Source organism: Gallus gallus (genome assembly GCF_016699485.2).
Source record: "Gallus gallus isolate bGalGal1 chromosome 37 unlocalized genomic scaffold, bGalGal1.mat.broiler.GRCg7b 37_unloc5, whole genome shotgun sequence".
Lineage (NCBI taxonomy): Eukaryota > Metazoa > Chordata > Aves > Galliformes > Phasianidae > Gallus > Gallus gallus.
In genome coordinates, this window is record NW_024095971.1 from 31,975 (window position 1) to 56,291 (window position 24,317).

At 56.4% G+C, this 24,317-nt stretch overlaps 2 protein-coding genes and 1 long non-coding RNA gene across 7 annotated transcripts; 1 reads left to right on the forward strand and 2 right to left on the reverse strand.

Annotated features, from left to right (window-relative positions):
• Window positions 1-4,223: 4,223 nt before the first annotated feature.
• Window positions 4,224-8,490, reverse strand: LOC112531453. Its single transcript, XM_040656941.1, has 7 exons — window positions 8,224-8,490; window positions 6,417-6,870; window positions 6,008-6,131; window positions 5,669-5,730; window positions 5,102-5,416; window positions 4,692-4,768; window positions 4,224-4,559 (listed from the first exon to the last, which is right to left on the reverse strand). The coding sequence occupies exons 4-7, from the start codon at window positions 5,709-5,711 to the stop codon at window positions 4,503-4,505; spliced, it is 492 nt and encodes a 163-aa protein (XP_040512875.1). The 5' UTR covers window positions 5,712-5,730; window positions 6,008-6,131; window positions 6,417-6,870; window positions 8,224-8,490; the 3' UTR covers window positions 4,224-4,502.
• A 2,290-nt stretch (window positions 8,491-10,780) lies between these two features.
• LOC121108796 (coiled-coil domain-containing protein 81-like) lies at window positions 10,781-14,683 on the forward strand. 4 transcript variants are annotated; one of them, XM_040656937.2, is made up of 6 exons: window positions 10,781-10,950; window positions 11,107-11,168; window positions 11,598-11,751; window positions 11,953-12,450; window positions 13,451-13,562; window positions 13,870-14,683. In XM_040656937.2, the coding sequence occupies exons 1-6, from the start codon at window positions 10,824-10,826 to the stop codon at window positions 14,390-14,392; spliced, it is 1,476 nt and encodes a 491-aa protein (XP_040512871.1). In that variant the 5' UTR covers window positions 10,781-10,823; the 3' UTR covers window positions 14,393-14,683. The 4 variants fall into 4 exon arrangements, with proteins under 4 accessions (XP_040512871.1, XP_040512873.1, XP_040512870.1 ...); XM_040656939.2 differs by having other exon boundaries at window positions 10,781-11,168; window positions 11,953-12,209; window positions 12,365-12,450; window positions 13,870-14,011; XM_040656936.2 differs by having other exon boundaries at window positions 10,781-11,168.
• Window positions 11,015-17,225, reverse strand: LOC121108797. 2 transcript variants are annotated; one of them, XR_005843447.1, is made up of 6 exons: window positions 16,748-17,225; window positions 13,024-14,949; window positions 12,647-12,871; window positions 11,615-12,170; window positions 11,258-11,401; window positions 11,015-11,156 (listed from the first exon to the last, which is right to left on the reverse strand). It is a non-coding gene; the product is annotated as an uncharacterized LOC121108797 (long non-coding RNA). The 2 variants fall into 2 exon arrangements; XR_005843448.1 differs by lacking the exon at window positions 12,647-12,871.
• Window positions 17,226-24,317: the final 7,092 nt, after the last annotated feature.

A 24,317-nucleotide genomic window follows, 5' to 3' on the forward strand; every position in this document is an offset into this window, starting at 1 on the left:
GGCTGAGGTGGTCTGTGGGTGTAGGGGCAGTGGGGGAGATGTGGTGGGATGTGGGAGCTGAGGGGGCTGTAGGGTAATGTGGGGCCGTGGGGGGCTGTAGGGGTGGCTCTTGGGGGCTGTGGGGGGTTACAGGAGGTTTTGGTTCAGCATCTCCTGATGTGTCACACACATTTCCAGAGGTCGCTCACTGAAAGTGCTGAATTAAGATGGTGAATTTTGCTGGACAGAGCAGAGCGCTTGTCTAATGAAACCTCTGAAGTGCCAGGTTTGTTCTGCAGGCCCCGATGATGGCCCAGGCATGAAAGAGCCCAGAGCTCGTCGCTGGGGAGAGGCTGCGTATGGCGTTGTGAAGGGAGAGGTGGAGGAGGGCTTTGAGCAGCGCTGTGCAGGAATGAATGGCTGGTAAGAGAAGAGGTGTGTGTGCTGAGAGCAAGGGCTGTACGGCTCATCTCTGTGTTGTCACAGGAAATGCCCGGCAGAGCTCCTTGCTCTCTGTTCTTTCTTGCAAGGCTGCGGCGCTTCAAAGTGCGCTGTGGGTGGGGAGTGCGATGACAGCCCAAGGGTGGCACAGGAGATGCAGCACAGCCCTCTCCAGCAGCAGGGTGCATTAATTGGTCTTGCTAATTCTTGAAGGAGAAGGTGTGTTTAGTTGCCAAAGTTGGTGGCTCGATAGCATGTTCTGAAGCATGTTCTGAATGGTTTGGGGCCCTTCCCCTATTACTCACGTCCTAAGGCAGTGATGGGCTTCCCTGCACTCCGTAGGAACGGTTCCTGTGCAAGGGCATGGCCGTCTGCCTGTAACAGATACTGAAGGGGATGGTTGTGTGACTGCCGTGATGGAGTTGGCTTTGAATGTCAATTGCACCCCGTTAACGTGCAGCTCTTTCTGACCCAGGCAGGAGCCGGGCAGCGGTACTGCAGCTCGTCTGGCAGCTTTGCAGCTGAGTTGGGAAGTAGAAGATGTGGCTGTGAAAGAAGAAGTCAGTTGCTGGGACGTCCCCCTGTTCTTCCCCTAGCTGTCCCCTTGCCTCAGCCTGGATTCCCCTTGCATTCCTGTAGGATTCCCTTCCATCCTCCTGGTTGTCCCTTGCTTTCCCCAAGGTTGCTCTTTCCTTCCCATGACAGCCCACCCATCATTCTCTCAAAGCCCCAATATCCACCCCAGTGTTTCCCCAGTAAGACCCCTAGAGACGCCCTGTAGCCCCCCACAGAGCACCATACACCCTCTAGGACCTCCTCAGACCCGGTACGCCTCCCCTGTAGCTGGCCCATACGCACACGGAGCCCCACAGTCCCCAGCATCACCCCATGTAACCCACTGGCCTCCTGCAGGACCCCCGTGTTTCCTCTATTTCCTCCTTCTGACCTCCTTTCCCACCTCCAAGACCCCAACCCCGGGATCTCACCGATTCCCACAGTCCCTGACAGGACCCCTGTCACCATCCCAGGAACCCCATAGCCCACCTGAGGGCCCTCCTCAACCCCATCCCCATCAAGCTCTTGTACAGCCATAGGGTGCTGGGGCAGGGGTGGCTGCTGCAGGAGAGGAATGCGGGGCTGGAGCAGGTGCAGGGCACAGCTGTGGGTGAAAGGGATGTGAGGGGCACTGTGGGTCCAGGAACGTAGGGGTTGTGGGGGCACGTGGGGAGCGGTTTGGGGTGAGAATGGAGGATGTGCGGTGGTGTTGGAGTGCACTGGTTGATTTCTTCCTGGGAGGGGATTGGGGTTCCCTTTGGCCCAAAGGTGGAGCCCTGATCCATAACCCCACGTGAGCCCAGAACCCCATATAACTCTGCATGAGCCCAAGGCTCCACATGACCCATAACCGTGTGAGCACCGTAAGCCATATGAGGCTGAGGGCAGTGGTGGGTCTGTACTGGCTAGGTCAGGAAGTACTCTAGGGTGGCTCTGGGGCCGCTGTAGAATAGCACTCTACATCTGCCCCTGACCCTCATCTTTGGGGGTAAGATGGGGGTGCAGGGGTTAGTGGAGGGCTAAGGAAGAGATTCCATGAGTATGAACCATAGCAGCCCAGAGCCATCCTAGAGCAGCGCCATCACTGCCCACGGTCCATGGCCAGCAGCAGTTCCACCACAAGCTGTGTGTTGGGTCAAGGCAGCTCCTAGGTGTTGCTCTGCTTCATAGCTGCCCCAAAGTGCTCCTGTCGCCCTCCCATAGGTGTCCTTTAACTGCCCCACCACCCCATAAGGCTTCCCACGTCCTAGCACATCCCCCACGGGCGTGCAGGGTGTGCAAGAAACGCTCTCATCCCTGATTTTCCATCAGGCACAGCTCTTCGTGCAGCAGCAAAGCTCCTTCCTGATTGCTGTGGCGTTACTTCACTCTCCTCAGTGAGTTCCTTCTGCTCCCGTTGGTTGGTTGAGTTGGGTTTGTTGGGATGAGGGGGGGCAGGGATCCCAGAGTTCTGGGGCCACATGGCATCGGGTCGCAGCGTGTTGGGGAAGGAAGGGTCAGGGAGTCACAGGGTCTTGTGGGGGTGTGGTTCACCCAGGGCTGTGGGTCACGTATAGCCATGGGGTCACGCACATACAGGGTGAGAGATCATCTTGGCTTAAGGCTCATGTGGGGTTACGGCTCAGGGCCCCACCTTTGGGCTGCATGGACCCCCAGTCCCCTCTCAGGAAGAAATGAAACCCCTCCTACACCGCTGCCCCTTCCCCCCCTTTTTTTTTTTACCTCAAACTGCTCCCCACATCCTCCCATAGCACCCCATACTCCTGCGTCCCTCTTGCAGCCCACATCTTGTCTTCTCCTGAACAGCATTCTGCTCCTGCAGGCTGTGTTGTCATATCCATTCTATATCCCCCACAACCTCCCCACATAGCTCCTCAAGTACTTTCTCTGACCGGTACACCTCCCCCTCCTCCAACCTGGGACCTCGCAGAGCCCCACAGTCCCCAGCATCACCCCACGTCCCCCACGGTTCTTCAAGGATCCCTCCGATTTGAGGGAGGCTCAGACCTCCCTTTATGCCTCAGACCCCTCCTGTGTTCTCCGACTCCCACAGTCCCTGACAGGACCCCCATCACCATCCCAGGACCCCCATAGCCCACTGATGAGGAACCTCGCAGCAATCCACATCTCAGGATGGGGCTCCAGCTGTGCCCCAATGCCTTCATTAAAGACAGGAGAATGAATGAGCGTAACGGGGCACCTTTCCTCCTGACATTACCCACTGCCTGCGTGTTGGCTGTGCCACGAGTGCGGCATTTTGTCCTCGAGCTGTGAGTGCAGGTATGTGTGCATACGGGGGGTGTGCAGAGATGGTGCTGAGCATCAGAGTGTGCACTGCACGTGGGCGTGTGCATGGCGTCTGCGGGTGAAAGTTTTGCACGTGTGTGCGTGCAGATGGCTGTGTGCAAGGCTGGAGCTGCGCTCGTGTCTTTGTGCACGTGGGTGTGCAGAAGGATGGTGTGCACGCATGTGTGTGTGTATGCATGAACACGAATGCGTGCATCAAGGTCTTTGCACAAGGCTTTTGGGTTTTGCACACACTTGCGTGCACACGAATGGAGTGCGCACACAGGGCTGTGCAAGGATGCGCTTGCACGTGTGTGAATGCACAGGGTGTGTGCGGGGAAGTCTTTGCACGTGGGTGTATGGTTCTGCACACTTCTGTGCACACAGATGCGCGTGCAAGGGAGCAGCGGAGGCTCCTGGGAACAGGAGATTTCTGGGGGCGGCGCAACTCCTGCCAGAGTGCTGGAGAGCACAGGGCGGGGAAGCACAGCTCGCAGCACTGCGCTCTGCACAACAGCCTGCAGGACGGCACGGAGGCTGACAGAACCAGGACACAGCGCCATAGCAGGCACTGCAAAGGAAACAGCTCCATCCCAGCTGGAACAGTGACAGGCAGGCAGGCACTGGGGAGGGCTGCACGGCAGAGGGACGCCCTCTGTGTGCCACACCAGGAGAACCTGGAGCGCTGTCTGTAAGCAGAACAGTGCCGGGATGGCGGCCTGGCGGTCCTAAGCTGCAGAGATGCTGCTCTGGACTAACAGCCTGTCACTTTTTGAGAAAACGCCATCCTTTTGGTGAACTTTGCTCATTATACACTCGTCATCAAAGCCCAAACACTCAGTGCTGCCCTGGGAAACTCAGCTGTCTGCACAGCGTTGCTTTCCAAGTTAGCATGCTCGTGGCCAGGCTTTGTTCCTCGCAGCTCTCTGCACGTGCTTTGCAGACAGTCTGTTTGTGGGCAGTGCAAAGGACTGCTGCCTCCGCTGCATCACTGGATGGCAGCATTCGCTGACGGAGCTGTGGGAGTTCTGAGCGAGCGCCGCGAGACCAATAACGAGGAGGTGGTGCAGCAGCTCTCCGAGTGCCGCTGGACAAATGAGGCCGTGCGCTCTGTGTGAATCTCTCATTGTGACTGGTTTTTATTGACTCCATCTGAAGTTGGAGGGCCGAGTTGGGCGGCACTCGCAGCGCTGCCCTGTAACGCCGCGCACTGCAGCCGCTGCCTGCTGACGCTCCTCCTCTCAGTCCTTCAGCTGCAGCTTCTGCATCATCTCCACAAGGCTGTTCACTGCGGAGGCCTGGAAAGAAACGGAGCGAGGGTAGAAACAGGACTGCTCTTCCCTCGGGATTTACAGTCTCTTTCTTTCATGTCTGACAGACAGAGGCCCTGAGAACAACCAGAGCCGTGTCTGCCTTCACCAAGGACTCACCTCTGCACGTGCAGCGGCAGCTCTGAGGGCAGCCTTCATCGATTCCCCTCTCCTCTCTTTCTCTTGGCGTCTTCTCGCTAGAAAGCAAGAATAAACGTGAATACGTTTTGTCAGCAGCGCAACTGCAGAAACAGGGGTGCCGTACAGGCAGAAGGCAGCAAAAAGACAGAGGAAACGGGACTAGGAAGCCTCCCAGTGAATGACATTTCCAGGGGGATGTGCAGAAGACCACCATGGAGTTAATGGAAGGAGGGGGTTACGTGTTCTGGCACCTCACTGCCTTTGGACTTTGTAGCCTTCCACTCTTGTCCCCTCCACAGAGAAGGAAAAAGCAAAGCAACCCTGAGCAAACTCAGTGTGCTTGAAAAGGGCAGCAGCTCACCAGGGTGGGTCCCACAGCACCTTCTCACCTCTTAGCTTGGAGCTCCGCGCTGCAGCAGGCCCAGGGTGTGCTGCTGGAGCTGGCACGCTGTCTCCGCTCGGCCCCCTCACTCTTTTGTTAGCAGGCAGCTGCGCTGCTGTTGGCTTCGCTTCTTCCAAGCCTTTGCGTTTACATCCAGCCAAGGACTTGGAGACAGAGCGGGGGCACACGGCAGGGGAAGGTCTTCCCCCTGTGCTGGGACCTGCTGTTGTAGGAAGCCCTCCAGCCTGGAGATGAGCTCTCTCCAGAAGGACTTCCTGCACTGCTTTTGCGTAGATCTTTCCGTTGGGCTCGGCACCTCTCTCTGTGATAATCGGGAAAGGAGAAGCAACAAGATTGAAAGAGAGTCCTTGCAGTCCTTGCACTCTGCAGAATGGGCCATCGTGCTAGGATGTCTCGAGTGCTCACGGTAAGGGATCTTAGGATCTTGGTGAACGTTGGGTTCCCAGCACGGATGTGCAGTGCCCTTTCCTCTCCCCTCCATCGCACACACTGCCCTTCATGCAGCCCTATTTAGAGGCGCATACCCATAGCACAGCTCACATGAGCTTCTTACCTGCGGAGGCTTTCCGTTTCCCCCTTGCCCAGCACCACTCCATGGACGCGCAGGATCCATCCCTACAGAAACATTGTAAAAAATCCACAACGTTGATTTCACAGGCACCAGCAGGCAGCAGCAGAAATATCATGCAGTAAGCCCACGTCCCCCCAGGAAACAGAAAGATGCTTCTTTGACAGCCCAAACACAAACGGATTGATAGTTCACTTTGCACTGCTCCTTCCTGCACTCCAAATGGATGCTTACTTGACATCCCCTACAGCACTGCACCCGCTCAGAAGGAATACTCAAAATTCATTCCTCCACACTTTGCGACAGAGGGCTGAAGAAACTCACTTCTGTATGGCAGGAAGGACCGTCCGTCCCTGTTGCGTCCCTCTGTGCGCTGCAAGGCGCGGTTGGATCTCTGGCAGCCTGCTGGCTGCTGCTCCCAACCGCGGGGAACCGCACCGCGCCACTTCTGAAGAGAGAAAGGGAGAAACGGTGGTGGGAACGGGCAGCCAAGGTTTGCAGAGAGGTTCCAGATCGTGCCACACATGGGATATCAGAGTGCTGAGACACTGATTATCACTATGGGAAAAGACAGCCTGAGCCACGTCCACGTTGTTAGCCCAGGCTGTCAGCAGTGAGCGCTGAATCCAACCGGTTACTGAGGTCACCAAGGACCAGCAGGGCTCCCCTTGCTCCGTCCTTCCCCTTGAAAACAAGGAAACGGAAGCACCAAGCAGAAGAAGCCCAGCCATACCTTGCCACTCACACGGCAGCAATTGGAACCGCGGTCGTCTCCTTGCTGAGACATGGCTGCTGAAGGCTCAGAGGAAGCTGAAGTTCCAGAGGCTCTCTCTGCAGGAACTTCCCCAGCCCTTGGAAAGAGCTGGCTTCCCTCTTCCTAAGACCGCCTCGATCCCGGAATCTCCTTTGGGACAGGAATCCTGCAGAAAGTACCGACGAGTGCACACGCGATGCTTCCGTCGGGCTCTCACAGGGTGATCTGTTCCACAGAAGGCCCAGAGCTCAGTCTCTGCGTGCAGCACGCTCACCAGAGCACCAGCTCTGCTCACCAGCTGTGGCACAAACGCTCCCACCCCAGCAGTGGTTGTGACCTCAGCGAGTGCCCGCATCGCCTCGGTGCTTTCATCATAAGCGAAGGAAATGGACGCCTCCCAGCTCCACATCTTAGGGTCACCCAATGGGGTTATCTGAAGAACAGGAATGGAGAAGTGAAGACGACTCTTGTGCAGCCCAATAAAAAACAGAAAAGACCAATACGGCTTCACAGTGGTCAATGGAGTCCCAGAGGAATCACTGGAAACCAATAGCAACGCACGCCTGATGTCCCGGGGCTGGTGCAGGCCTGTCTGGCTGTGGCGTTAGGTTCGGGGGCCGATGTAGGCCTCTCAGGCTGTGGCTGTACCTTCAGGCCTCGGGCCGGTATAGGCCTCTTGGGCTGTGGATTTATATTCAAAGCTGGTGCTGGCCTCTTGTGCCGTGGCTGTGGCTTTAGGCCCTTGGCCTGGTTCCAGCCTCTCTGGCTGTGGCTTTAGGCCCCGGGGCCAGTGCTGGCCTTTTGGGCTGTGGCTTTAGGCCCTGTGGTCGCTGGCAGCCTGTGTGGCTGTGGCTGTGGCCTCAGGCCTTGGGGCTGGTGCTGGTTTCTCAGACTGGGTCTGGGGCTTTAGGCCCTGGGGCCGTGTAGGCCTCTCTGGCTGTGACTTCAGGCCCTTGGGCCGGTGCTGGCCTTGCTGGTTGGGGCTTCAGGTGCCGGCCTCTCTAAGTTTGGCTGTGGCTTTAAGCCCCTGCACTGTTTCAAGCCTTTCAAGCTGTGCCTTTAGTCCCCAGGGCCTTTTTTGGCCTGCCTGGCTGTGGCTTTGGCTTTAAGCCCCATGGCCGGCGTCAGCCTCTCAGGCTGTGGCTTTAGGGCCTGGGCTCAGTGCTGGCCTCTTTTTTTGTGGCTTTAGACCCCAGAGCTGGTGCCGGTCTCTCAGGCTGTGCCTGTGGCTTCAGGCCCCAGGGTCCGTGCTGGTTTGTCTGGCTGTGGCTGTGGCTTTAGGCCCAAAGCTGGTAGTGGCCTCTCCAGCTGTGGCTGTAGTTCCAGGCCCCGAGGCCGGTGCCGGTTTCTCTGTCTTGTTTTTAGCCACAGGCTGGTGCCGGCCTGTCTGGCTGTAGATATGGATTCAGGCCCTGGGGCCAGTGTCCACCTCTGTGGCTGTGGCTTTAGGCCCTAGATCTTGTGTCAGCCTATGACAACGTGCATTTGAAAATGGTTCGTGTAAGGAAATGAAAGCAAGAGAACACGGAGCTCTTCTGGGTATTTCTAGAATTGCGAAAGGGATCGGAGAGCGTGCTCAGCCTTGGGTGGCTGGTTGTATCCAGCAATCCCTACCACAGTTGTAAACATCACTAAATCTTTGTTATCCTGCTTGCCAGGATTTGGATGGGACAAGAAGCCAACGACTATCAGTTTAGGGGAGGTAATGAATGTTAGCCGCTCCCCTTTCTTCTCCCCTTGCTACTTAGGTTACACAGTTCTTCTGTGCGATGTGCCGGTGCAATACCTCTGAGCAACCATTTTGATGGGTTCAGCAATGCTTGGGGCAACAGGCTTTGGTCATCCTCAGATTTACATGACGAGAGAGACTGAAAGAAAAATAAAATAGGAGGTAATAGTCCTTTCTCTTCTTCTAGTCAGAAGACTAACCAAACCTTCCATACTACGTCTTTTGCCTTGATAGGGGTGTTCCCTGAACCTCACACCTTTAGCACAGCACTTTCTGTTGAGATTCCCGCCAACGGGGAAGTATTAGTGCCAGTCCTCTGCCTCTTTTTGTTCTGTTGTCTGGATTTCATTTAGTGGCCCACGAACAGAGCAGGATAGCCAAGCCCTGCAGGTGGAGGCAGGGACCAGGCTCAGGAGCAAGGGCAGAGTGGTTTCTTTGTTTCTAAAGGGAATGGCAGTGTTTTCTGCAGGTGGATTTGCCAGCGCATTGCACCTGCACCGGTCTTCCCTGCACAAAGGAGAGCAGCTCAGCGAGCTGGCCTGGGCCATGGAAGGGAACATCCAAAACGTCCGGAGCAACCCCAAACGAGTTAGCTGTGGAGGCTGGTTGTTTTCTGCTGTTTGTCTCATCCTTCTGGAAAGAAGCAGGAGGAGACAGAGCTCAGATTTGATCCCCGCTGTGCGTGATGGTTAATGCCAAGGGACAGAAGTGTGTGCTTAGGCAGGGGAGAAGCTAGGAAAGCTGAGCATCGTAGAGGAACGAGATTAAAACAGAGCTCATTCTACACAGCAGTTCAGCACGTTGCAGGGATATCTTCCCTTCAGGTCAAACTAATACATAATCAGTAGTTGACAGGAATTCAGATACATCTTCATTACATTCCCGAGAGCCCTTAGCATGCAGTCTCTCCCCCCCTTGCGCGGGCGTAGTAGGTCGTGATGATGAGGCTTGCAGTCTTCCTCACAAAGGCCGTAGTCTTCCTCGCTGCAAACTCTGACCCTGAAGGGGGGCATCCCCCAAACCAGTTTCAACTTGCCCTGTAGACATCTAATCACCTCCCTGCCAAATGTTTTGAGCTGCTCTCCAGCTTCATCTCATGGCCTTCATCCTCCTTGCTATTCCAGACCCAGTGTCTGTGCAAGTGCTTGGAACCCCTTGTTTCTAACACTCTCTACCTAAACTATTCTATTTGCCCCTTGTTTCTACTTTTGAAGCTGCTTTCCCCTTTCTTGCTGTGAGGCCCTTCTCTCTCGAACTGCAGGGTCCTGCTCTCTCTCTCAAGAGCAGTCAGAAGAAAGACAAGTGAGAATACAGGGACCAAAAAAAAAGCAAAGAGAGAGAGGAGAGCAGAGGCAGCAGAAAGAGGAGTGAGGATACAGAGAAAAAGAGCAGAAGAGGAGTGCAGATGCAGAATAAAGACAAGTCTGGCAACAGGAAACAAAATCCAACAGAAGAGCAGTGCTGATGCAGAGGAAAAGAGTGAGGATGATGCAGGGGAATAAAGAACCAGGAGAAGAGTGAGAAAGCAGGAAAGGCAGGAGGATAGAAAGAGAGGGAGAGCCTAAGAGGTGGGCAGATGGAAAAGAGTGAGGGAAGAAAGAAGAGCAAGTAGAGCCAATGCAGAGAAAGAGGAGTGAGGAAGCAGGGAAACATACAGCAGAAGAGAAAGCAGATGCAGGTGAAAGAGCAGTGGTGAGATGCAAGGAAACCAGCAGAGAGTGAGGATACAAGGAGCAAAGAACAGCAGAAGAGGAGCACAGCTGCCCGAGAATGAGCAGGGAGAATACAGGGAAGAAGAGGAGGAGGAGAGCCGATGCAGAAGAAAAGAGATGTCACGTTACAGGGAAGAAAAGCAGGGCAGACGAAGTACGGAGAGGAAGCAGGGGAAAAAACGCTGAGAGCCGGATAGTGATGAAAGAGCAGGAGGAGGATACACAGAGATAGAACAGCAGAAGAGAGCAGAAGTGTGAGAGAAAAACAGATAGTGAGTGAGATGCAGACAGGAAGCAGAGAAAAAACAGGAAAAGAGTGAGAATGCAGACGGAAAAGCAAGGAGAATACAGGGAAGAACCAAAGCCTAAGAGAAGTGCAATGCAAAAGCAAGCGAGGCTACAGGGAAGAAAGGACAGCAGAAGGGGAGTGCAGGTGCAGATCCCCCAAACACAGCACTCCCTGCCCGCTAGGGTTGCGGGTGCGACGCAGTCACCACAATGACGTCGAGGATCAATGCCGGGTAATTCAGTGAGCGTTCCAACAAAGAATCAAGGAAAAAACTGCCAGGCAAAGGAAAGAAACCTTCTGGCAACAGGTCTTCAACGTTACGCGTAGAGTCCTTTGGAACAGGAGTTGTTTCTGTGTCAACAACTTGAAGATCAATTCAGGCAACGGCTACTAAAGAAAAACGAGTCACATAACATGGAGAGCAAAGAAGAGAAGAGAGAGGAAACAGAGAGGTGCCAGCACTGCCACCCGGGGTGGGCAGCAGGCTGCTGGTGCCAGCGTCATCATGGGCGGCGGCCAGCACTGGCCACGCTGTCACCGCGTCGCCGTGGCGACGTTTGTGACACGGCCACCCGGGAGGGGTATGAAGGCGGTGCACGCTGGTGGGTCCTGCATCCTGAAGGAGCATCTGGTAGAGAGCAGACGCACCTGAAGGGATGAGCTCCGGCATGGCTGGCGCCAACAAGGAGCAACCCGCTGGCACGAGGCGGAACAGGATGAGCTTCTGCGAGGATGGCCCCGCAGCGAGGCGTGCCTCCATACCCACCTGCACCGACACCGAAGGTACACGGCTCCACAGCCACCACAGGAGCGCTGCTGCAGCCAATCCTGGCACGCAGACGACACTTTCCATCTGCCACCTCACTCCCGCCTGGCAGCGGGAGGGCTGCCGGGAAGCGGCAGGTGCAGAGTGTGACCTGCTTTTCCTTTGCCCTCCAGAGCGAGTTGCCGTCTGGGATGCGGTGGCCGCCTACGTACAAGAGCACCTCCTGGTGCAGAAGGTGGGTTGGCTGCCGGGTTCCTCCTCTCCCTGTCCTCCTCAGCCAAGACTTCCTCCCACTCCTCCCCTCCACAGAAAGCAGGAAATCACCCCACGTGTCTCTACTGGGCATGCCATGGGCTTCCTGCAAATCCCGCAGGATCACTTGTGCTGGGCGCTGTCCTGTCTCAGGGCTGATCCCGCTCGCGGGAAGCCTCTGGATCCCATCAGGCTGCTTCTGCCCTGACTGCTGTGCTGCATTTGGGAGGGTGAGGGGAAGGAGAGGACTGTGCAGCCCCTTCCCAAAGCCATTCCTGATGCCCTGGCTCGTGCCTCTGAACAGCGGGAGAGGGCTCCTGAGCTCCGTCCCTGCCTTGGACCGCTACATGGGCTCTTCCTCCAGCCAGCCGGCCCATAACCCTGCCGCCCTTCCTTTCTCTACCACTTGTAGGGGGTCTGGATTCCCACCTTCGGATCCTTTGACACCATCTCCAGAGACATCAGGACTGAGGACGGGACCGTGACTCTGCGGTGGCCCGTCTTTCACTTGTCTGGAAACCTCATAGCCGTGCACCACCTCAAGCCCCGCAGGGAGTCCCTGCCAGGTAGGAGGGAGGATTAAAGCTTTGCTGGCTTCACGCACAGGGCCAACAGGGCCACCGCCTCCATTCTCCAAAGCAAACCTCCCCCTCGGAGGAGCCCAGCCAAACATGGGGCCGTTCTGGCTGATGGCCACAAGAAGCAGTTCCAGGGAAGCACTGCGGAAAACCAACCGTATCATCAACTCCGTCCCTCCCATTTTTCAGCCCATAGGAAGCTGGAGCCGCTCAAGAGCAGCGAGGTGGCCGCAGCTGCCTCTGTGACCTGGCAGACAGCGCAGGCTTGCATCCAAAGCACCGTGTCCCTGCTCTCTGGCTGCCTGAAGAATGGGGAGAACGTTGCCGTTGTCTTCAAGGACATTGGAGTGCTCCACATCGATGGACTGACCTTCCACATGAAATTCTATTACGACTTCCTTGAGAAGCTGTCAGGGAAAGAGAAGTTCAGGAAAGCTCTTCTCAAGGTGAGCTGTAGCTTTCTACCACCAGCACCTGGCCAGCTGCTCGCGCCGTGCAAGTGCTGCGGTGCCGTCAGCCCTCCCTGCCTTGGGCTCCTTGTGCGCCCAGTGCCTCAGCCGTCACAAGGACATCCCACATCCTCCCTGTTCCTCCCCTGCAGGCCCCCTGGCTGCTGGACATGGTGGTGTCCCGAGCGGCACCGGTGGCCTCCCTGGCACTCTCTGGCTGCCTCGTCGTCTTTCCCAAGTGAGTATGTTGGGGGCTGTAGCTGCTGCTTGCTGCAGCTGCTCAGCTCTCATGCCGTAGCATTTGTTCCTTGTGACCATGGGTGTCCCTGCCCTGCCCACGAGGATATGGCATAGAATCATCGCATCATTTGAGCTGGAAGGAACCCGGAAAGGGCACCTAGTCCCACTCCCCTGCAGGGAACAGGGACACCTACCGCCACATCAGGTTGCTCTCAGCCTGGCCCTGCTGAAGCCTTTAGAAAGCAGTGGCCATCATGCAGCATGAAAATGGGCCTGTCAGCAGGCAATCAGAGAGAGCAACAAGGATTGGTGGAGCGCTGCGTCCCACCGCTCACTGTCGTCTCCTCGCGTACAGGTTTCAAATGGAGTTTGTCCCAAACCACCACCTGGGATATCCCGCAGGTCCTCAGGAGGCATCCCTGCGGAGGGGAAACCAAAGGAAGAGGAGGCTTTGCCACCTCTCGCCCAGGGCAAGAAAGGTAAAGCAGCATCCAGCGCCTTTCCAGGGCACAAGCCACCAACTTGAGATGGGAAATCCCTTGCTGAACATCAGCCAAGGGCTCTGACTTACGTCAAAGCTTCACGCCAGCTCAGCACGGCCTCTTCCCACGAGGAATTGTTGGCCTCTCCAAAACCAAGGCGCTGGCTGTGACGTGCCCCCATCCCTGGCTATGGCAGGAGCACCTCGGCACCTTAGGCCCCGCCCTCCCCCAACAAAAGGATATGGTCCCCAAAAGTCACCCTGTCAGCTCATCGTCACCACCCAGCTCCGCTTTCCCAAAGCCACCGTCACTAATGCACTCCCAAAGAGAGTCCCAAGATGGCAGAGAGGAGAAGTGGGGCCAGAGATGGTTTCAGGGAGGGTCCGCGGGCGGCACAGATGTCAGCAGTGGGGGGAGCAGAGCGGCCCTCTCGCATGTTCTGGGAACAGGCCTGAGCGCCCCTGGTGAGTGAGCCAAAGGGTTGACGGTAAGTCTCCTCTGCCTTCCCAATCCCAGTGAGATTTGCTGGCAAGCCAACCTTCATCAAACGCTTGAGCTCGGACAGTCTAGATGGAGGAAAACTCCGAAGGATAAGGAGCTTACTGCGCAAGGAGAGCTCTACGTCCAGGTGAGGCTGGAGGCTCTGGCTTGGCATGTGCATGGGGGTGATTGACTGAGCCAACGAGAGCCCATTCCCTAGCCCCAAAGGGTCCCTGTTTCTGGCTGCCCAACAGTGCTGGGATGGGGACGCCAGGAGCCCCCCAGCTCACAGGGCTGGCCCCTCTCTGGATCCCACGGGGGAGAGCCACGGGGCAGCCGCTGAGCTGTCTGTGGGGAAGGCTGCGTTGCAGCCAAGGGTCCTGGCTCCGGCTTGCAGGACGCGGCCCCAAAGCCATCACCCACTCAGGCGGACCCCTCCTGCTCTGTCCTTTCAGTCTGCTGCCAGCCATCCCTGGAGTGCCTGAAGACCAAAAGCAGCCGCTGACCTGCCAGCTGCAGGGCCAGGCAGAAACAGACAGCCAAGAAGACCTGGGCCGAGCCCCGGGAACCAAACACGTGAGCTTCCGTGAGGAAGAACGGGAAGCGGAAAAAGCCCATCGTGTGGCTGCGGTGCTGAAGTTGCCCAAAGCCAACGAATCTTTCAGCAACGATTCCAGACCTTCCTCAAGGGCTCAGTCCAGCCCGTCGCAGGCATCGCAAGGCACTCCATCCCGGCTTCCACTTCTGGCATGCGACTCAGTCAGACTTCTGAGGCGCAGGGCTAAGAAGAGCAGGCAGAAAGAACCTGAGGAGATGGAAGCATCAACATCTCAGGCTGAGGCCAGCCAGCCGCAGGAGTCCTCTGCTGACAGAGCTGGATTTCTGCCACCGATAAACGAAGAAACACAGTCTCCTCAGCGTCAGCCTCCAAACAGCAAAGCCCCACCGCGCAGGAAGGGCACACACTACCCACGCTGATGCGGGCATGGGGCGCCCATGAGCTCCAAGAGCTCCACTCGAGCTGGCTGCAAAACAGATGCTTGAATCCCATCTGCATCATATCTAATCCTAGACTAGGCTGCCGAGTGCCCAATCCAACCTGGCCTTCAACACTGCCACGGACGCGGCGTCCACAAGCTCTCTGGGCATCCGCTTCCAGCATCTCACCACCGTCTCTGGAAAGACCTTCTCCCTGACATCCAATCTTCATTGTCCCTCCCTCTGTCAATAAAGCCTTACCATGGCCCTATCCCATAGAAATCTCCACAATGCCTGTGGCAGTGTCATTGCGTCTTTGGACGCCAGCTCTGGTGCTGGCGGAGGGAGAAAGAATTGTGAGAGGGCATCAGAACATCTCACGATGCTTTCCTTGATGCCAAAGGAAATCCAGCGTCTCGCTTGGCTCGGCTGTCTGAGCTTTTCTGCTGAAGGGGAAGACCAAAAATGAAGTCAGCTTCAAATTGGTGCGGCAGCTCAGAGCTCTCAGAGGATACCAGGGATCCTTGGGAGGCCCTTTTCAAGTGGAAGATTGCGTCCTATAAAGAATCACAGAATCACTGAATCATACAATGGCGTGCGTTGAAAAGGACCACAGTGACCATCAAGTTTCACCTCCCACCCCCCGCCCCGCTATGTGCAGTATTGCCAGCCACTAGACCAAAATGCCCCGTGCCAACTCCAGCCTGGCCTTGAATGCCTCCAGGGATGCGGCATCCACAACCTCCTTGGGCAACCTGTTCCAGTGCCTCACCAGCCTCTCGGGGAAAACTTCATTCTCAGATCCAACTTAAACCTCCCCTGTCTCCCTTGAAGACCACTCCTGCATCTCCTATTACAACCCACCCTCGGAAACAGCCATTCCCCCTCCTGCTTAGATGCTCCCTTTAAGGAGCCTTCTCTTCTCCAAGCTAAACGATCCCAGTTCCCTTCACCTTTCCTCATACGAGAGGTGCTCCAGCCCTCTGACCATCTTAGTGGCCCTCCTCTGGACCCACTCCAAGAACTTCCCGTCTTGAGGAGAAGAGAGAATAAAGGTAAGGCAGACGCTGAGAAGGACAAGAGCAAAAGCAGAGAAGAACAGGCACAGGTAAGAAAGAAGAGCAGAAGAGGAGGAGAAGAAAAACAGAGGATGAAGGTAAGAAAAACAAGCGGGCAGGGAGAAGAGCTGAAGAAGGGATGAGTGGGTGCAGGTAAGACAGAACAGCAGAAGTGGAGAGGAGCTGAAGAGGAGAAGTATGAAAAGTAGAGCAAAAGTACAGGAGGTGGAAAGAGAGGAAAGAGGCAAGAGAGAAGAGAGGAAGAGCAGAGAAAGAACAGAGCAGTAGAGAAGAGCGGACAGTGCTGTGAAAAGAAGAACAGTGCCACAGAGCAGGTGAAGAAGAACAAAGAGCAGAAGAGGAGTGTAGATGAAGAAGAGGTGTGAGGGCACAAGGAAGAAAGATCAGAAGAGAAGAGGAGTGCGGTAAGAAGAAGGAGGAGAGAAGATACGGGAAAAAGAACAGCAGAAGGGTGCAGATGCAGAAGATGAGAGATGACACAGGGAACAACAAAGAGCAGAAGAGGAGAGCAGTCAGAAGAAAGACAAGTGAGAATACGGGGGACAAAGCAAAGCAGAGAGGAGTGCAGAGGCAGAAGAAAGAGGAGAGAGGATACAGAGAAGAAAGAGTAGTAGAAGAGAAGTGCAGATGCAGAACAAAGAGCATTGAGGAGACAGAATAAGAAGAGCAACAGAGGAGTTTAGACGCAGAATGATGAGGAGTGAATAAGGAGGGGAAATAACAGAGAAAAGGAGAGAAGAGTATGGGAAAAAAATCTAGTAGAGGAGAGGAAGACAGCAGACAGGAGAGGTTAGAAAAGATAGAAGAGAGAAGGGAGGGAGGGGGCATCAAGAAAGGTTTCCAAAGGTAAAAAAAAAAAAAAAAAAAAAAAAAAAGAGAGAATGAAGAAGATGGGAGTTCAACAGAAGAACTGAAGATGTAAGAAGTGGGGAGGCGTGTGCAGAGAGCAGGAGAGCAGAGAGAGAAGGTGAGAGCAAATTCCGTCACTGAGAGAAGAAGAAAAAGGAACGTCAATAATTTTCGTCTCTATTAAAGCTGGGTTCTGTGCAGGACATACAGGTGTTGTTGTTCTTTTTCTTTCGTTCTTTCTTTCTCTGCATTGCTTGTGTTCCTTTAGGCAATTCAAGAACTAGGAACGTCCAGGAACATTTGCACAACTTTGTCATGTCTCCTTAATCTCAGCTGCTTTAAAATACCCAACCGATGTCAAGTGGGGGTCACCTCCTCCAGGGCACCCTGCAATCCAGCTGTGCGCGTCTCACTTGGAAAAACTCACCTTCAGGAAGGAGCAGAGAGATTTTCCACGCTCGGCCAAGAATCCTCTTCTGCCACCCAGCACATCCTTTGCTGAGCAGGACACCATCACTCCCATCAGCGTGTTGCCCTCTGTTCCCACGCCCTCAAGAGCAAAACAGCCACGCACAGCTGACCACAAAGCCTTTGGAGCAACCACTGGCAGACACAGAGCTTGCACACATCCACCGCCAGGGACGTGCTGGGAGCTGATGTCTCTGGGCCCAGGGCACGGCAGCATTGGCTTCAGTGCTTTCATGCCTCCTGACAGCAAACCTCTGCTGCCAAATCCTTTGCCCAAGGAAACCGTGCCATCAAGCACAACGCTTTCTCCCCCGAGTCTCTCCAGCCGGCAGTGAAAAAGACAGACACAGCTTTCAGGAAGCCAAGAAACACAAGCGCACTCCATCTAGCAAATAACCCCAGCACTGCTTACCCCTTCCTGAGGAACAGGGCACACAAAAGCCACCCAGGAGCAGACCTCAAGCAGAGCTCCTTCCCTGCGGGCAGCCAGCCCTTCCGTGAGCTCAGGGCCGGGTGGAACCAGGCTGCACCCCTCGCTCATGCAAGAGAATCGCCTCCAGCTGCTCCCCACAGCACAGCAAGGCGGAAGGAAGATTCCAGCCTGGCAAGGAGAAAAAAGACAACTCCGCCGCTCTGCAGCTTCACGGCTTCTCCTCGCTGCCTTCTGCTGCTCCCGGCAGCGCCTCGCCGCCATTCTTTGCTCCTTGGAGCCCCTTCCCGCCGCTGCCGCTGCTTTCCGGGAGTCCGCTGCGCTCCCAGCACGGCGCCGGCCCCTGCCGGCCTCTGATTGGTCAGCGGCATTTCCATCCCGCCCTCGCTGGCCTCTGAGTGGTCAGCGGCAGGTCCATCCCGTTCCGTCCGGCATCTCATTGGTCAGCGGCAGCTCCGTCTCGACCTCGCTGGCCCCTCAATGGTCAGCGGCAGCTCCGTCCCGCCCCGGTGGCATCTCCCCGGATGCGGGCAGCACCGAGACGGAAGCGCGGCAGGACGGGAGCGGTGCTGAGGACAGCGGCGCCGGAGGTGTGCGGGAGAACGGCTCCATGCCGGGGAGAGGAACCGAGCGCGGCCCGAATCCCCCCGCCGTCCCCTCCGCTCCCCTCCGCCCCGCTCGGCCGTTGGATGCGGGGATTTGGGACGGCTGAAGGACTCGGGGCCCCCACCGCCGCAGCGCTGCTGCCCGCATCCGGGCCGGGCCCCCCGAGCCTCCAGCGCTGCTCCGGTGCCCCCCGGGGCTGAGGTGGTCTGTGGGTGTAGGGGCAGTGGGGGAGATGTGGTGGGATGTGGGAGCTGAGGGGGCTGTAGGGTAATGTGGGGCCGTGGGGGGCTGTAGGGGTGGCTCTTGGGGGCTGTGGGGGTTACAGGAGGTATGGAGCAGTAGGTAGGTGTGAGTGGAATATAGGGGAATGTGGGGCATTAATTGGTCTTGCTAATCTTGACGGAGAAGGTGTGTTTAGCTGCCAAAGTCGGTGGTTTGATAGCATGTTCTGAAGCATGTTCTGAATGGTTTGGGGCCCTTCCCCTATTAGTGTTGTCCTAAGGCAGTGACGGACTTCCTCACTCCGTAGGAACGGTTCCTGTGCAAGGGCATGGCCGTCTGCCTGTAACAGATACTGAAGGGGATGGGTTGTGTGACTGCCGTGATGGAGTGGAGTTGTTTGAATGTCAATTGCACCCCGTTAACGTGCAGCTCTTTCTGACCCAGGCAGGAGCCGGGCAGCGGTACTGCAGCTCGTCTGGCAGCTTTGCAGCTCAGTTGGAAGTAGAAGATGTGGCTGTGAAAGAAGAAGTCAGTTGCTGGGACGTCCCCCTGTTCTTCCCCTAGCTGTCCCCTTGCCTCAGCCTGGATTCCCCTTGCATTCCTGTAGGATTCCCTTCCATCCTCCTGGTTGCCGCTTGCTTTCCCCAAGGTTGCTCTTTCTTTCCCATGACAGCCCACCCATCATTCTCTCAAAGCCCAATATCCCCCGCAGTTTTCCCAGCAAGACCCCTAGAGACGCCCTGTAGCCTCCCACAGATCCCCATAGCCCCCTCAGGAGCTCCTCAGACCCGGTACACCTCCCCTGTACCTGGCCCATATGCACATGGAGCCCCACAGTCCCCAGCATCACCCCATGTCCCCATCTGGGCTCCCACAGAACCCCGTGTTTCCTCTATTTCCTCCTTCAGACCTCCTTTCCCACCTCCAAGACCCCAACCCCGGATCTCATCGATTCCCACGGTCCCTGACAGCAGCACCCCTGTCATCATCCCAGGAACCCCATAGCACACCTGGGGCCTCTCCTCAGCCCCATCCCCATCAAGCTCTTGTACAGCCATAGGGTGCTGGGCAGGGTGGCTGCTGCAGGAGAGGAATGCGAGCTGGAGCAGGTGCAGGGCAGGATATGGGCTAGGGACCACAGCTGCAGGAGCAGGTGCTTTGCAGAAGAAGGTGTGAGTACAGGTGGGACTGTGGGTCCGGGGACGTGGGGTGGCATGGGGACGTAGGGGGTATGAGGGCACGTGGGGAGCTGTTTGCGGATAGGATGGAGGATGTGGGGTGGTGTTGGAGTGCACTGTTGATTTCTTCCTCAGAGGGGATTGGGGTTCCCTTTGGCCCAAAGGTGGAGCCCTGATCCATAACCCCACGTGAGCCCCAAACGCCATATAACTCGGCGTGAGCCCAAGGCTCCCCATGACCCATAACCCTGTGAGCACCGTAAGCCCATATGAGGCTGAGGGCAGTGAGGGTCTGTTACTGGCTAGGTCAGGAGGGTGGCTCTGGGGCCGCTGTAGTATAGCACTCTACATCTGCCCCTGACCCTCATCTAGCCCACATCTGGGGGGTAAGATGGGGGTGCAGGGGTTAGTGGAGGGCTAAGGAAGAGATTCCATGAGTATGAACCATAGCATCCCCAGAGCCATCTAGAGCAGCGCCATCACTGCCCGCGGCCCGTGGCCAGCAGCAGTGTCCTGGTTGCTGTGGTTGTACTTCACTCTCCTCAGTGAGTCCTTCTGCTCCCATAGTTCTCCTCCTGTGGCAATAACTGCTCTCCTGTTCCCTTGGCTAAGGACTGCAGGCTCACAGTCTCCGCCACGCACCGCTGTGCAGTTTCCAGAGCAGGTCTATGGCCAAGCGCTCTTTGGGCTGATTGTGTGCTTCTATGCAGACAGGCAGGCAGGATTTCTTGCAGCTGTCGTACGTGCTGGGTCTCATGCTCCGTCCTGCACCTGTGCCTTATCTCGTGTGCACTCTCCACCTCCCCCTGGTCAGTACATCCTGGGCCCTGCTGTGCTCTGCTCAGCATCTGTCGCTGAGCAACGACACAGCTGTCACACTGACCCTACCTTGTGCTATCCCTGCAGGATGTTTGATGATTTCTCTGCCACTTCCCAGCCATAACAGGTCGGGTGATTTCCAGCAGCACACAGCTGCACACCGAGCCACTCTGACCACGTACGGCAGCAGCCCGCCCATGGCTTCCTTGGGGCAGCCGTGGGCTGTACCACCCTGAGGAGGCGATGACTTTTCCCCCACCACAGCTGGTTCTCTGGCCACACGGGTGAGGTGTGGGGTTGGGGGTCACATGGCTGTCCTGCAGAGTCAGAGTGTTATGGGGTTTGTGGGGTTCTGGGTTAGATGGGGTTCTGGGTTGCTGTGATGAGGTCAGATGAGATGTAGGGTCAGATGGGGTGACATGGAGTTCTTGTGGTCACATGTGTTTCTATGGTCGAGTTGAGGGGGGCAGGGATCCCAGAGTTCTGGGGCCACATGGCATCGGGTCGCAGCGTGATGGGGGCAGGAAGGGTCAGGGAGTCACAGGGTCATGTGGGGGTGTGGTTCACCCAGGGTTGTGGGTCACGTATAGCCATGGGGTCACACACATGATGAGGTCATCTTGGCTTAAGGCTCGTGTGGGGTTACGGCTTAGGGCCCCACCTTTGGGCTGCATGGACCCCCAGTCCCCTCTCAGGAAGAAATGAAACCCCTCCTACACCGCTGTCCCCTTCCCCCCTTTTTTTTTTACCTCAAACTGCTCCCCACCTCCTCCATAGCACCCCATACTCCCGCGTCCCTCTTGCAGCGCACATCTTGTCTTCTCCTGAACAGCATTCTGCTCCTGCAGGCTGTGTTGTCATATCCATTCTATATCCCCCACAACCCCTCCCACAGAGCTACATAGCTCCTCAAGTACTTTCTCTGACCGGGTACACCTCCCCCACCGCCAACCTGGGACCTCGCAGAGCCCCACAGTCCCCAGCAGCACCCCACGTCCCCCACGGTTCTTCAAGGATCCCTCCGATTTGAGGGAGGCTCAGACCTCCCTTTATGCCTCAGACCCCTCCTGTGTTCTCCGACTCCCACAGTCCCTGACAGGACCCCCATCACCATCCCAGGACCCCCATAGCCCACTGATGAGGAACCTTGCAGCAATCCACATCTCAGGATGGGGCTCCAGCTGTGCCCCAATGCCTGCATTAAAGACAGGAGAATGAATGAGCGTAACGGGGCACCTTTCCTCCTGACATTACCAACTGCCTGCGTGTTGGCTGTGCCACATGAGCAGCATTTTGTCCTCGAGCTGTGAGTGCAGGTATGTGTGCATACGGGGGGTGTGCAAAGATGGTGCTGAGCATGAGTGTGCACTGCACGTGGGCGTGTGCAGGTGTCTGTGGGTGAAAGTTTTGCACGTGTGTGCGTGCAGATGGCTGTGTGCAAGGCTAGAGCTGCGCTTGTGTCTTATGCACGTGGGTGTGCAGAAGGATGGTGTGCACGCATGTGTGTGTATGCATGAACACGAATGCGTGCATGAAGGTCTTTGCACAAGGCTGTTGGGTTTTGCACACACTTGCGTGCACACGAATTGAGTGCGCACACAGGGCTGTGCAAGGATGCGCTTGCACATGTGTGTGAATGCACAGGTGTGTGTGCGGGGAAGTCTTTGCACGTGGGTGTATGGTTCTGCACACATCTGTACACACAGATGCGCGTGCAAGGGGGCAGTGGAGGCTCCTGGGAACGGGAGATTCTGGGAGCGGCGGAAGTCCCGCCAGAGTGCTGGAGAGCACAGGGCCGGGAAGCACAGCTCCGCAGCACTGCGCTCTGCACAACAGCCTGCAGGACGGCACGGAGCGCTGACAGAACCAGGACACAGCGCCATAGCAGGCACTGCAAAGGAAACAGCTCCATCCCAGCCGGAACAGTGACAGGCAGGCAGGCACTGGGGAGGGCTGCACGGCAGAGGGACGCCCTCTGTGTGCCACACCAGGAGAACCTGGAGTGCTGTCTGTAAGCAGAACAGTGCCGGGATGGCGGGCCTGGCGGTCCTAAGCTGCAGAGATGCTGCTCTGGACCAACAGCCTGTCACTTTCTGAGAAAACGCTGTCCTTTTGATGAACTTTGCTCATTATACACTCGTCATCAAAGCCAAAAACACTCAGTGCTGCCCTGGGAAACTCAGCCATCTGCACAGCGTTGCTCTCCAAGTTAGCACGCTCGTGGCCAGGCTTTGTTCCTCGCAGCTCTCTGCACGTGCTTTGCAGACAGTCTGTTTGTGGGCAGTGCAAAGGACTGCTGCCTCCGCTGCATCACTGGACGGCAGCATTCGCTGACGGAGCTGTGGGAGTTCTGAGCGAGCGCTGAGAGACCAAATACGAGGAGGGGTGCAGCAGCTCTCCGAGTGCCGCTGGACAAATGAGGCCGTGCGCTCTGTGTGAATCTCTCATTGTGTCTGGTATTTATTGACTCCATCTGAAGTTGGAGGGCCGAGTTGGGCGGCACTCGCAGCGCTGCCCTGTAACGCCGCGCACTGCAGCCGCTGCCTGCTGACGCTCCTCCTCTCAGTCCTTCAGCTGCAGCTTCTGCATCATCTCCACAAGGCTGTTCACTGCGGAGGCCTGGAAAGAAACGGAGCGAGGGTAGAAACAGGACACCTCTTCCCTCGGGAATTTACAGTCTCTTTCTTTCATGTCTGACAGACAGAGGCCCTGAGAACAACCAGAGCCGTGTCTGCCTTCACCAAGGACTCACCTCTGCACGTGCAGCGGCAGCTCTGAGGGCAGCCTTCATCGATTCCCCTCTCCTCTCTTTCTCTTGGCGTCTTCTCGCTAGAAAGCAAGAATAAAATGAATGCATTTTGTCAGCAGCACAACTGCAGAAACAGGGGTGCCGTACAGGCAGAAGGCAGCAAAAAAACAGAGGAAACGGGACTAGGAAGTTTCCCAGTGAATGACATTTCCAGGGGGATGTGCAGAAGACCACCATGGAGTTAATGGAAGGAGACGGGGTTACGTGTTCTGGCACCTCACTGCCTTTGGACTTTGTAGCCTTCCACTCTTGTCCCCTCCACAGAGAAGGAAAAAGCAAAGCGAACCCTGAGCAAACTCAGTGTGCTTGAAAAGGGCAGCAGCTCACCAGGGTGGGTCCCACAGCACCTTCTCACCTCTTAGCTTGGAGCTCCGCGCTGCAGCAGGCCCAGGGTGTGCTGCTGGAGCTGGCACGCTGTCTCCGCTCGGCCCCCTCACTCTTTTGTTAGCAGGCAGCTGTGCTGCTGTTGGCTTCGCTTCTTCCAAGCCTTGCGTTTACATCCAGCCAAGGACTTGGAGACAGAGCGGGGGCACACAGCAGGGGAAGGTCTTCCCCCTGTGCTGGGACCTGCTGTTGTAGGAAGCCCTCCAGCCTGGAGATGAGCTCTCTCCAGAAGGACTTCCTGCACCGCTTTTGCGTAGATCTTCCGTTGGGCTCGGCACCTCTCTCTGTGATAATCGGGAAAGAGAGAAGCAACAACATTGAAAGAGAGTCCTTGCAGTCCTTGCGGTCTGCAGAATGGGCCATCATGCTAGGATGTCTCGAGTGCTCACGGTAAGGGATCTTAGGATCTTGGGTGAACGTTGGGTTCCCAGCACGGATGTGCAGTGCCCTTTCCTCTCCCCTCCATCGCACACACTGCCCTTCATGCAGCCCTATTTAGAGGCGCATACCCATAGCACAGCTCACATGAGCTTCTTACCTGCGGAGGCTTTCCGTTTCCCCCTTGCCCAGCACCACTCCATGACGCGCAGGATCCATCCTACAGAAACATTGTAAAAAATCAACAACGTTGATTTCACAGGCACCAGCAGGCGGCAGCAGAGATATCATGCAGTAAGCCCACGTCCCCCAGGAAACAGAAAGATGCTACTTTGACAGCCCAAACACAAACGGATTGATAGTTCACTTTGCACTGCTCCTTCCTGCACTCCAAATGGATGCTTACTTGACATCCCCTACAGCACTGCACCCGCTCAGAAGGAATACTCAAAATTCATTCCTCCACACTTTGCGACAGAGGGCTGAAGAAACTCACTTCTGTATGGCAGGGAGGACCGTCCGTCCCTGTTGCGTCCCTCTGTGCGCTGCAAGGCGCGGTTGGATCTCTGGCAGCCTGCTGGCGCTGCCTCCCAACCGCGGGGAACCGCACCGCGCCACTTCTGAAGAGAGAAAGGGAGAAACGGTGGTGGGAAAGGCAGCCAAGGTTTGCAGAGAGGTTCCAAATCGTGCCACAGATGGGATA